The 12,771-nt window shown below is 57.4% G+C and overlaps 1 protein-coding gene across 4 annotated transcripts in view; it reads left to right on the top strand.

Moving 5' to 3' along the window:
* The window catches only part of Baiap2 (BAR/IMD domain containing adaptor protein 2), a 72,719-nt gene that overhangs the window by 57,794 nt on the left and 2,154 nt on the right, over positions 1-12,771 (top strand). The window contains exons 7-14 of one of the 4 annotated variants that reach the window (XM_074044923.1): positions 429-581; positions 3,133-3,357; positions 3,541-3,742; positions 4,316-4,517; positions 5,715-5,783; positions 6,454-6,616; positions 7,590-7,624; positions 10,229-10,272. In XM_074044923.1, the coding sequence (XP_073901024.1) occupies positions 429-581; positions 3,133-3,357; positions 3,541-3,742; positions 4,316-4,517; positions 5,715-5,783; positions 6,454-6,616; positions 7,590-7,624; positions 10,229-10,256 (1,077 nt within the window). In that variant the 3' untranslated portion in view covers positions 10,257-10,272. Of the gene's footprint in view, positions 1-428; positions 582-3,132; positions 3,358-3,540; positions 3,743-4,315; positions 4,518-5,714; positions 5,784-6,453; positions 6,617-7,589; positions 7,625-8,078; positions 9,662-10,228; positions 10,277-12,771 lie in introns of those variants that run through there. The other 3 variants (XM_074044922.1, XM_074044921.1, XM_074044920.1) reach the window with 3 other exon arrangements.

The following is a 12,771-nucleotide window of genomic DNA, read 5'->3' as shown; positions in this document are numbered from 1 at the left end:
CCTGCTTGAGATGAGATTAAGAGGCCACGGATTGCCAAGTGACACAGTAGGACTGAGAAGCTACCCTGAGGCTTGTGTAGCTGGGATAGAGATGGTCTTTGTAGCAACTGATGCCATTTGACATTTCTGTACTGTGACCAAGGTGTACAGAAGGGCTGACTGCCACAGAAGGGCTGTGCTGCCTTCTCCTTCTCAGGGAGGTAAGGCTGACCCCTCCATTTTGTCTCCTGCAAGAGGCAGGACCCTGGCTCACTGCCAGGCGATGTCCCTGGGATGGGGAGCATCAGGCTTTTCCTACGTGGCCTCAGATCTGTTCTGTTCCACTCTACAAGAACTGCTGGGTTTTTAAATCCTAGGGCAGGGCAGAGAGGGTCTGCCCTCTGTTCCCCTCTCACCAGCTTTTCCCCTTTCTCCTTCCCACCCTTCAGTACATCGATGCTATCAGCAACAAGCAGGGCGAGCTGGAGAACTATGTGTCTGATGGCTACAAGACAGCACTCACCGAGGAGCGCCGGAGATTCTGCTTCCTGGTGGAGAAGCAGTGCGCTGTAGCCAAGAACTCAGCTGCTTACCACGCCAAGGTGATCACCTCGGGCTTCAGGCTCTGCCTCCTTTGCGGACCTGGCCTTAAGTGCGAGAGTAAATAGCGTTCTGCATGAGCACGCCCGGGAAGTGTCAGGTCTCCAGCTATGGTGCTGGTGTCCCTTGGACTCTCTCAGGGGCAGAGCTCTAGAGGGAGAACAGCCAGGTCAAAGGGTATGGGCATCTTGAAGACCTACATTAGAAATTGCCAGAGGCACTTTCAGAGCTGCCATAACCTCCTGCCAAGGAAGGTCCATAGGTGGGTTTTCAGACATTCTAAATTGTCCATGACTCCTCTGCCTCAGTCTGAGTCCTGCTGAGGTTTGGACTGGTGGCAGGCAGGCTGGGGAGTGGTCTGCGGCATCCTGGATGGGGAAAGGAGCCTCCATCTGGGCTCCCTTCAGTGCTGACTCTGAGCCTTCACTTAGCCCTGCTGGTGGCACCCCTCCATCTGAATTCCTGGGGTGGCTTCTGGGCCCATGGCTCTGCTTACCTGTTGTACTGAGTTCTCCCAGCCTCTGGCCGGGGGCCATCCAAGGCCAGGCCATGTCACCAGCCACTTGGGCTTCCCTAGCCCTGTGTCCAGCAGCTGCCATAGTTTAGCTGTCCTGTGTGGAACTGGTCACTATCCCCACTCTCCCGCAAGGGCCTGCTCTCTCTTTTGCCTCTTGGGCAACCACGGGCCCTGCCTGGTACCCAGATCCTTGGCTCTCAGGCCTCACTCCTCCCCACGCTGCTCCAGGGGGTGCCTGCTGTGCACAGACTGTATTACATGGTCCCCAGAGGGTAAGGTTTTCATTGCCCTCTCAGCTCCTTCATGACCAAGTCTGGTGAGGGCCCCAGGCTGTCCTGATGCTTATGGTCCAGACCATCACAGGACTCATGCCACCATGTTTCCTGCCCCAAGAGCTGGGCTCTTCCCAGCACTTGGAGCAGCTCCTTGAGGAGTGGAGAGATTTGCCCTATGGGGCGCCACACCCCAAGACCTGACCCAGCCTTGCTGAGCCAAGATGGCTCCTCTAAGGAGCTTGCTCAGCTCCAAGGAGCCCACTCAGGAGGGGCTGAAGCGGGCTTCTTCCTTGGATGGTCTGGGGCCTGGTGAGGTCAGAAGCCCAGTGTGTGTAAGAGGGCTGTCCCCCAGGGGCAGCAAGGCCCAGATGACAGACTTCCTGTTGGAAAAAGGCAGGGTCAGTGGGCCCCTGTCCACCCATGATCCATAGGCAGATGCTACGGCAGGCTCAAACTGTGTCCCCTACAGCATTCCAGAATGTTTCAAGAGCTTCCATGTGTTCAGGTAGCCTGGCCAATCAAGGAGGCCCTGGTTGTGCCCTTGTTAAGTGAAGGCATTCTGGGAATCAACAGGGTACGCACCAACACGACCCCTTCTCCCATTCACGTGTACTCAGGCACACACGTGTGATCCCTCAGCCTGGGACACCAAGGAGAAAGTATCTCGCCCTCCCCAGAGGCCTCTTCTGCTTGCCCGGGCCTGCCCTGGCTACGGGCAGGTGAAGAACAAGACCAGATGGCATCTGTGTCCTGAGCAGAGGGAGGGGGACCTCTGACCATGCTTCCCTTCCCCTTCCCCACAGTCCCCACTAGGAGAAGTACTGATACCCAGGAAAGCACCCGGACCCTGCACGCTACCTTCGCTCTGCCGCTAGTGAGGCCAGCAGCGGTCGTCTGTGCCCTCTAGTGGGGGCCGGGCCCTGTGCTCCAGAAGGTAGAGTTTGGACCTGTCTGGGGCAGGCAGCTAGCCATGCTGCATGCAGGGAGTAAAGACAGGGAGTGTGCTGCCGGCCGTCTCCCCAGGAGGGATTGGATTCTCCACTGCAGTGTAGCCCTTTCAGTCCATTCAGCCTAATGACTAGAAGGGGCAGGGGTTGCCTAATTCATGTCTGGCACCAAGCTGCTCCCAGACTTCTGGAGTTCCCTACAGCAGGCACAGAATGCCTAAAGCAGACCCCAGCTTCAGGCCTGTGGCTTCCTCATTCTGTCCACCCTCTGTGCTCACGCAGTTGGCTGTGTCCCAGGCAGGGCCCTACCTGTGTGCCCCAGATGCAGAGAGGCAATCTCTTGGCCCTAGAGGTGGACAGAAGCAGTGAACCCCACTCTGTCTCCTAATGGGAACTGCCTTCCCACATCTCTAGCTGATCTGACTGCAGCTGGGCAACTCTGTCCCTTATCCAAGGGTGATCCCACACACACACCTGCCCAGTGGCTCTCTTTCCCCGGTATTTCATGGCTGCCCACCATGTGAGCTCCTGCTGTTTCTCCTTCCTCCAGATCCTTAGGAAGGCCTTACCAGCACTGGGCCTCATGTTGACCTCATCCCTAGTGTCCCCTACAACTCCGCAGCATATGATAGTGTACAGGTAGCCCATTTGGTGACTCTCACTGTGAGGTACCCCGGTAAAGAGCAACCTCAGCACTAGGTGAGGCAGCCACTTGCAAGGTGAGGGGTGCTCAGGGAGACACCTCTGGGCTGCGTCCACTGTGGGAGCCTGTGCCACCCCTGAGCTCCTCCTCATCCTGCACTTTCCACTTCAGGGCAAGGAGCTGCTGGCCCAGAAACTGCCACTGTGGCAGCAAGCCTGTGCCGACCCCAACAAGATCCCAGACCGTGCCGTCCAGCTGATGCAGCAGATAGCCAACAGCAACGGCTCCATCCTCCCCAGCGCTCTGTCAGCCTCTAAGTCCAACCTGGTCATCTCGGACCCCATTCCCGGGGCCAAGCCCCTTCCAGTGCCCCCTGAGCTGGCACCATTTGTGGGGGTGAGTCCTGGGCTTCTGGGAGCATATGGAAGTGGGGTTGGTTCCCTGTGCTTGTGGCAACTTGTTCCCTGAAGGGCAAGCCCAGTGTGCTGAGCCCAGGGCCCCTCTGGGGTGGGGGGGGTGCAGGGTTTCCTCCCAAGCTGGCTCCCAGTGACGCTCTGCCCCTGCTTCCTCTTCCTCCAGCGGATGTCTGCTCAGGAGAACGTGCCTGTCATGAATGGCATCACAGGCCCGGACAGCGAAGACTACAACCCCTGGGCTGACCGAAAGGCTGCCCAGCCCAAATCCCTGTCTCCCCCACAGTCTCAGAGCAAGCTGAGTGACTCGTACTCCAACACACTCCCTGTGCGCAAGAGTGTGACCCCGAAGAACAGCTATGCCACCAGTAAGGGCCCATGCAGTGCTGAGCTGGGGTCCCCTGTGTACCTCCTCAGGTCTCCAGTAATGCATACCCCTGAGCAGAGGCCTAGGAAAACCCGAGGCCTATGGGTATGCGTGTGTGCACACGACTGGGGGCAGTGTGCGTTTACATGAATGCACACGTAGGTCTGCACGTATACTGTGCAGACACATACAAAAATACGTTACGCACATGGGTGGGTGGGTGTGCACAGTACCTTTGTGCATGTGCCTAGGGGTAATGTGCTTATGTGTACATGTTTACGTGTGCTTGAAGCACCTGCACGAATTGGTGTATTGTGCCTGTAAGTGTGTGCCCGTTGAGTGTGTGACATGGGGCAACAGTGCCAGGACCCTGAGTGTGTGACTCGCACAGTCTGACTTAGGAGCAGATGGGCTGGGGGCGGGGGGCCATCAGCTAACCACGGGACAGCTCCTTTCATCCTACCCAGTGTCCAGCCTATGAGTGTCGTCACCACCGCATCCAGGTTCCCTGTCCTCTAGCTGGGCTCCGTCTGCGACGGACAGTCCCCTCACACCCACCCCGTTGTCCCAGCAGCCGAGAACAAGACCCTGCCACGCTCGAGCTCTATGGCAGCCGGCCTGGAGCGCAATGGCCGTATGCGGGTCAAAGCCATTTTTTCCCACGCGGCCGGGGACAACAGCACTCTGCTGAGCTTCAAGGAGGGCGACCTCATCACCCTGCTGGTTCCCGAGGCCCGTGATGGCTGGCACTATGGCGAGAGTGAGAAGACCAAGATGTGAGCATCCACCTAAGGGGGGAGAGAGTTTTTGGTGTTTGTTTGGTTTGGTGGTTTTTGGTGGGACTGGGATTTGAACTTCACTTACAATGCAGGCACTGTACCATTTGAGCCACACCCCCAGTCCATTCTCTGGTATTTTTTGGAGAATGAGGGTCTTGTGAACTGTTTGAGCTCGCCTCAAGCCATGATCCTCCTGATCTCAGCCTTCTAAGTAGCTAGGATTACAGGCATGAGCCACCAGCATCAGGCAGGGGAGTGAGTTTGTGGCATCCTGGCCCCCTTCAGCAAGCACACAGGGGCAGCAGTGTCCAGATGTGCTGGCAACACTGGGTTCTTTATTAGGCTGGTAATCCATGCCATATAGCCTCTCCTGGGTAGCAAGGAGGAACATGGTCCCAGGGTTTCCTCCACACAGCAGTGGTCTTTCCCAGACCTTACCTCCACTGCTCAGTCATCTTCCCTTGCCACCTGATTTGGCCCAGGGCATGGTGTCCCACATGGGTACATGCCATAGCACACCTGACCATTTCTCATGTTGAAGCAGAGCAGGTCTTGGCTAACCGGAGACTCACAGCTTCTGTGCTTCCCCAGCATCTGCTCTGTTCTTGTATATTACCAAGTCACAGGGTGGCCTGTCATATCCCAACCTAATACCTGCTGCAGACAAGGTGTGCCAAGAACCCACTCTTGCTCAACCTGGGGGCCGCCCCTTCCCAGGGCTGCTGTTTTTGTCCAGGTATCTTTTGGCCAGAGAGGGACCTGGCCCATGTGACATTATAACCACAACTGGGAAAGAAAGTCTTAACTGAGCTTTGCTGTGGCCGAGTGGAAACCATGGGCCTAAGGAGGAGGTTGGGCAAGGTTCCTAAGAAGTGGAGGCCCTGCCCTGCCTGCCTATCTTTCATTGTCTTCTGTAGTCTTAGTGCCATGTCCCAGCATGTTGAGGGGCTTTGTGGCAGGTGGGGTGCAGCTCTATTTGGGTCCCACAAGGCCCCCCACCAAGCCTCCTTACCCTTAGGGCTAGTGTGCCTTAGTCTCCCTGGTCTGTCCATCTACAGTTGGGTGTAGCTAGGCTTGGGGAAGTGTTGGGACTTGGGATAGGGTGGGGGTCACTGGGGTGGCAGGCTGCTGATGCTTCCCTGCCTGTGGTGCCTATGGAGTGGGCATGGACCCTCACCTGGGTCTCTGTTCCAGGAGGGGTTGGTTTCCCTTCTCCTACACCCGGGTCTTGGACAGTGATGGCAGTGACCGGTTACACATGAGGTAAGCGTACAGTCTGGGTGCACCTGGCCCTCAGCCCTAGAGCAAGGCTGTGAGGAGAATGAGGGCCTGCCCAGCTCCCTTGGCATAGAGCTGGTCTGGGCTTTGGACTCCTCTGCCTCACGGAGCTGCCGCTGCCCGTTTGAGTCCTGCAGGGTGGGGTGGGGATGAGGGTGCTGTGGAGTTGGGTGGTATTCTTGAAAATGGCTGATCTAAGAGCTCTGAGGGTGCTGAGAGGAATAGCGGGTGCTATGTGGGGTGATTGTCCAGGTAGGGGACACACACCCCCCCCCCGCTACCTGCCACCTCCTGGGTGCCAGGACCCAGTCTCTCACAGTTCCTCGGGTTCTCTTGGCCCTTGGGAATCTCAGCTGGACCTAATAGCGCGAGTATTGCCAGTCAGTGCAGGGCTCCCTCAGTGAGCATCATGGCAACTTCCTCCTGGTACATCTTCATGCCTAGGTCCAGGACGACCAGCCCATAGGAGGCAGAGGCTAGAAGGAGGAGGCCCATGGGGTCAGTGCAGCTACGGCCTCGACTGCTGGAAGCAGCTGGGTGGGGCTGAGCGAGGCTGGGGAAGGCAAGGGTGGGTCACTCTGGCCCATGTGTTGGACTTCCCGGGGGTATTGTGGGGCCTCGCTGCCCAGCCAGCTCTGAGCCCGCATCTCCACAGCCTGCAGCAGGGCAAGAGCAGCAGCACCGGCAACCTGCTGGACAAAGACGACCTGGCCATTCCTCCGCCTGACTACAGCACATCATCCCGGGCCTTCCCCTCCCAGACAGCTGGCACCTTTAAGCAGAGGCCCTACAGTGTGGCTGTGCCTGCCTTTTCCCAGGTGAGTGCTCAGGCCTGGGACTGGGGTGAACCTGGAATGGGGGACCATGCACTTGGTCAGGAGCCTCATTTTGGAACCTCCACAGAGGGGCTGATGCTGGTTGGTGTCTGGGTCTCCTGTCTGACAGGCCTGGGGTGAATTCTCTGTGGTTTGGAATTTGTGGCCCCACACTTTGTGGATCCCTGCTAGGCACTAGTCCCATACAGTGGTCCTCTGCCAGCCATAGTCTGGTCACTACCCTTCCCTGGGGTGTGGCGTCTATATGTGGACATGGCTGGCCTAGAAGGTGGCTGGGGAGAGTGAACTCACCATCCTCTGATACCCGGGACCAGGCCAGCCTAATGAGTGAGGGCAGCTGTCTACAACCAACTCATGCCCCGTACGTCCCCTCCTGGGCTGTAATGGCTTGCCCGTGGCCAGGACATCTCCGAGAATCTCCAGTTGGGGTCTGGGTACTCGGACTATATGGCTGAGGGTCAGTCCAGGCTTGTGTGAGGCAAGCCACAGCCACCTTCCTTGGAAGTCTCTGCCAGTCAACTCCTGGCACCCACTCCCATGGCTAGCGTGTGGCCCTAGCTTTCCAGGGGACCTCTCCTTCCAAGTGAGTGGCAGGTGCTCTTTCTGGGCTCAGCATTGAGGGAGGCCCTGCCATATATGTGCAAACTGGGGTCCTGAGTGACCTGTCCTGTATGTGCTGAAAACCCACACAATCCAGTCAATCACCAGCATGACAAGGAGATGTCCTAATTAATTTGGAAGGTCAGTATTGGAACCATGGGCTCTGGAGGCCTAGGACCATTGTGGCCAGAGATAGGGTGGACAGGTGGAGAAAGGCCACCATTCCAGGGAGCCCAGTCTGAACCCCAGGGGCAGGGTTGTCCCCACATGAATGGTGCTGGGGACTTGGGATGGCAGCAGGAGCTCGGCCTCAGGCCCCTGGGTCCAGCCTGACTGTTCTGTCTTTACTCTCCAGGGTCTGGATGACTACGGGGCACGGTCTGTGAGCAGGTAAGGGGCTTCAGACTTGTTCTTGGGACTGTGGGTGGGTGACCTGGGGCTCACCTGGGGTAGCCCCCTTCCTTGGGACCTAGAAACCACCTCTTCTTCAGCTTGGCTCTGAGCCGCCACTCAAGCTGGAACCCACCCTCCTCCCTTGGGTTCCCACTCTTTTGGTGCAGAGCAAGAATCTCTCCCCTCCTTCCTCTTTCCTAGCGTTCAGGCCTGCCCTGTCCACCCAGGGGCAAGGGCAGGGTTGGGGAGGTGGCCCACCCGCCTTGCCTTGGCTGTGCCTCTATAGTACCTGGTGGGGCAGCACCAAGGGCTGAAGCTGCTGCCGCCTCTGTCCCCTGGGGTGTAGCCTTGTTGTGGCTTCTTCATCACTGTCCCCAAGACTGGGTGGCTTGCTGCCCCTGGCCAGCGATGGGCACGCACCTGGGCAGCTGTCCTGTGCTTTGTTCCACAGTGGCAGTAGCACGCTGGTGTCCACAGTGTGAGGACGCTGACCACAGGCAGCTGCTCTGAAGAGCCCTTCCCCCGCCTCCGTCGGTTTCCCTCCTCAGCTCTCGTTGGTTTGTTCTTGGGTTTTCTTTCCCACCCGCTCTCCCGCCTTTTGGTTGGTGACCCCAGACTCTGTGATCCCCCAGGGTCCATGGTGCTGCTCCCTGTGCCCCCGTGCTCACACCCCCACCCGTGTGTCCCCAGCCTTGTGCAGGAATTGCCAGGCAGGGTCTGCCAGCCGGGTGGCGAGCAGCGTCCTCTCCCACTGCCGGCCCTGTGGTGTTCACTACGCACACCCCTTTTTATGCCTCGCCACAAGCCAGGTCTAGAGTTTGAAGAAAAAAAAAAATCAAAAAAAAAAAAAAAAACAAAAAAACAAACAAACAGGAAAAAAGGACTTTTTTTTTTTCCTGAAAACAAAAACAGATATGCATGGACTCTGGTGTACGTACTGTTACTCTGCATCTGACCCCAGTGTGCTGGTGTCTTCTAGAACAGGGAGGGGACTTAGGCCTGGGGACCCTGGCCTGCCCCAGGTCCCTTCCAAGGGCTGCACCAAGAAAGGGGGCTCCTGCTGAGCTCGGGGAGGGGAGCCTCCTGAGGAAGCTGGCCACTCCTGGGAGGGAGGTCACAGCCCCCCGCCCGGCCCAACCTGCCCACCAGGCCAGGCACTGGGCCTTTTCTCCACGGACACTGCTGGGCAGGTGTACGTAGGGCAGAGCACGGCATCTCCACAGCGGGGGTGGCCTTACCTCACTGGCAGGAGCAGGGGTCGGGAGCCCTCAGTGCCCGGCCGCACGCAGACATTCCAAAGACCTCCAGAGACGATCCCCACCCCCACGATTTTTGGAAATCGTTTCTTTAACCAGCCTTGTGAGGGAGTCGTGGTCACCTGTGGCCACCGGGCTGCAGGGGGCAGGGTATGTGTGGCCAGCCTGGCGAGGCTGGCCTAGGAGGACTCTGGGCAGGCTGCCCACACCTCCCATCAGGGCAGCAGGTAGTCCCTGCCCTGCGGCCTCCTAAGTACTCTCGTCTTTTTGTGTGTCTTGGTGACGTTAGAGACAAGCACACTGAACTCAGTGGCTACTGGTTTTGTCTCTTCACACACTGAATTGTGGGCAGCCGAGCCAAGGCACAGCCAGGCTCAGCCCTGTGGCTGGCAGGAGCCCTTGTGAAGCTGTGGACGGCCTCTTTCCGATGTGGGTTAATAAAACCCTTCCCACACCCCTGCCAAGGACTAGGACATGGCTGGTGGTGTCTGCGAGCAGCAGCTCAGGCACAGACAGACCCCGCTTTATATTAAAGGAAAGCACAGCCAGAACCTGGACCTGTGTAAAGAACCTTCCGTGTTCTAACTTTGCTAAAAGATTTCAAATCCAGGGGATTCCATGCAGTGGATGAATGTAGACACAAAACAGCAAAACTTGTATGAAGATGAAAAGTGCTGAAAATATTTTTTTCCTTTTTCCTTTCCTTTTTTTTTAAAAAAAAAAATTTGAAATGTGCCCTGTACTGCAGTTTGTTTGAATAAAAGTTTTATTTATTGCATCCAGTTGGGTTTGGAGCCTCCTTCCAGTTCCCTGGCGTGTGTCGGGGCTGTGTGGGTCAGGCTGTGCCTCTGTGCACCCCAGCTTGCAGCCCATCCTCAGTCTTGTTCCTCTGCGGAGCACTTGGGACTGTATGCAGAGTACCTCGGGGTCATTAGTTGGAATAACCTAGGCTTGCAGACAGTGCCAGCCTATCTGGGTTGGGTGTCACTGCTGCTGCCTTCACCATGCTTGCTGAAGGTGTCCAGGATGGCCCACTGCTCTGAATGAGAGAGCAAGGCCTCATGGGGCCTGATGCAGACTCCAGAGGGAGTAGATCACGCTGCCTGTGCTGGCTCAGGCTTCCTACAGACCTGTGAGCAAGGAGGGTCCTGCAGGTACCCTTGGGGGCTGGAATCCCACTTCTCTGCCAGCCAGCTGGTATCCTGTGCTCAAGGGCTCCCTCCCTTGAGGGAGCCTATATTGGTACCCGGTATCCCCCCTCTCTGGCCTCTGCTTCCCCACCAAGCCCCCAGTCCCCCCTCCCACGCCATGCAGCTCCACCAACAAGCCTTGTGTTTCCTTGCAGTGCCGATGCGGAAGTGGCCAGATTTTGAGCTGCCCCTGACTAGAGTTAGTAAGTTGCACTGGTCATCTTGTGCCCATCTGTCTCCATCTGCAGTGGCTCTGGACGGACTCCCTGGCCTGAGCCAGGGCAGCCGGAACAGGAGGGGCCCGGCTGCCTGGCAGGGCCTGGGGGGGTCTGCCAGGTTGCCTGCTCTGGGTTCTGGGCCTTCCTTCTACTGGTTCCGTCTTCAGACTCCTGGGTCTCCTTCTTCTGCCTGGAGTCTTGTGGGCCTGGTGCTGGCTGCCCCATCGCTGCCCTCACTGCTGGGTGTGGGACTGACCTGGCCCTCCATGTCCTTTCCTGCCCTGCTTGATGCTTAGACCACAATCAAAGGTTGACCCCTAGCGAGCAGCTGGGGCCAGGCCTCTCCCTGCTGACCCCACAGTGCTTGCGTGGGTACTCTTCTGGTTATGTGTGCCGGGGTGGGGAGGTGGTTCTGAGCAGGGCATGGTGAGTATCACAGCTGGGTGGGGCCTGGGCCCAGGGTCAGAGTCCTGGGGATAGGTTGATCCAGGGCCATACTAGGCAAAAATGCCATCTGATCTTGCCTATTCTGGGTCCCCTCTGCCTGCCCACATGGTCCAAGACAGTAGCCAAGATGCCCAGAAGCAGCCTTCTGAGGGCACACATGGGTCCCTCGCCAGGTCCTCCAAGCTCCTCTTTGGTGACAGTCTCTTTTCCTCAGTGCTGGGGAAGCAAGCCTAGATGAATGTCTGAGAGCAGGGAGTGCTGTGCCAGGTCAGGCAGCACTGCTTGCACGTTGTCCTCCAAGGGGACTTCCCACTGCCCTCCCACTCAACCATGGGGAGGGTGGCATAGGAAGCCAGGACCTGCATCCCATGGAGGACAGTGGTCACTGTCTCAGGCAGGTCTTGAACCCTTGCTACTGTTACTGCTTGTATTAGGTTCTCTGCAGCATGAATTCTGGAGAGTTCTGTGGGAAAATGCTCCTTAAGTTTGGGGATGAGATAGCAGTGCCCCTGGAGGAGCCTGGGCAAGCCGCTTTTCCCTCCTCCATCTCCATCCCTCCAAGATGCTGTCTGGGAAGTCTGCATGTCTTGTCCCCAAGCCTGGCAGACCCCTCCCCACCTCACTGCCCACCCCAGGTCCCTCTGTGTGCTGGGGCCTATGCTGACCTCACCTGCAGAGGCATGCAGACAGCTAAAGGCACAGAATGGCTGGTGCAAAGGCTAAGGCACAGACCTGGGGCAAGGGTAGATGGTGGTGGTGCCAGCCTGGTGCTGCACCACAGCCTCTTGAGTTGTTCCCAAGCCTTCCCAGCTGCAGTCTGCCTGGCCTGTCCACTCACCTGGTGGGGGGAGGTCAAAAGCTACCTGTGCTGTTTGTGGGTGTCCACTCCAGCACAGCCCCACCCCTATCTTAGGGCCATGGGAGTGGCGAGCACCAGGCTGTGTCCATTTTGGCCAGCAGAGGCTGGCCACCCTTGACTTGATTCTGGGAGTGCTTCCACTCCAGGATGCACGAAACACTTCGGAGATGGAGTATGGGGTGTCTCAGTACTGGGCACTGCCCTAAATCATCTTGAGGCTTGAAACCGTCTGTGACAGAGTCACAGAATTCTGTGACATTCTCAGAATTATTATGCTTGTTTCCAGTGGTTGAATTGGAAAATCATCATAAATGGTTCTCACAGAAAGTTCTGTGGGACAGAGAGTGAAGGTTGCAGGCTGCAGAGAGCGGGGTTCTTGTAGGTTTCTGGTCATGGTGTCCCTCCCAGACCACTGCCCGAGGGGCTGGAGAGGGAAATCCCAGTCCTCCACTGGGCTGGCAGGAGCCTCCCGACAGCCTCTGCTGTGGGAACATCTCCACAGTGATGCCTCTCAGCCACATCTGACCCTGAGGTCCCTCTCTGTGCAGGGAGAGGGCACACTGCGTGTGTGAAAGCTGCTGACCCTAGGTCCCAAGGCAGTGCGCCTGGCTCTCCCTGTGTCCCACTTGGAGTACGCTTTGTCTCCAGGTCCTCTTGCTTTTGGATGCCTCTTGGTGACCTTCCTTGGCTGGGGACCCCACATTCTGTCTATATCCCTTGGAGGTTTATTTCATGTGTCCGCTTGACAGTGTGTTCAGAAGGAGACATGTTCTCTGGTAGGGACAGAGGTCCTCAGATTCTGTTTACTGGGACACACAGAACAAGACCTTGCAGTGGCCTGAAGCTCCAAATCTGGTCATTCTGCCATCTCAGGGTTAGACTCCAGCCCCAAAGGGATCACGCAGGTGTGCCCCTAGGGTCACTCACGAGCACCTGCTTTCCACACTGTTCCAGAACTTGGTGACTGCCCAGCCTTTCCTCTCATAGGATTGTGGTCTTGGGGAGGTGAGCCAGGCCTTTGGCCATGTTGGTGGGCAGAGGCTCTGGCCTGACAGTGCTTGGAGTCCCAAGCCCCCATTTCTTCAGAACCTCATAGTATGGGTGGCCCTACCCATACTATAACCGTGAGAGGTCTCACGGTTTGTGGGGGAGAGATAAGACAGTGAGTGTTAGA

Source organism: Castor canadensis, chromosome 11 (genome assembly GCF_047511655.1).
Source record: "Castor canadensis chromosome 11, mCasCan1.hap1v2, whole genome shotgun sequence".
Taxonomy (NCBI): domain Eukaryota; kingdom Metazoa; phylum Chordata; class Mammalia; order Rodentia; family Castoridae; genus Castor; species Castor canadensis.
Note: the sequence above shows the minus strand (reverse complement) of the source record. Positions and strands in the feature narration are given on the sequence as shown.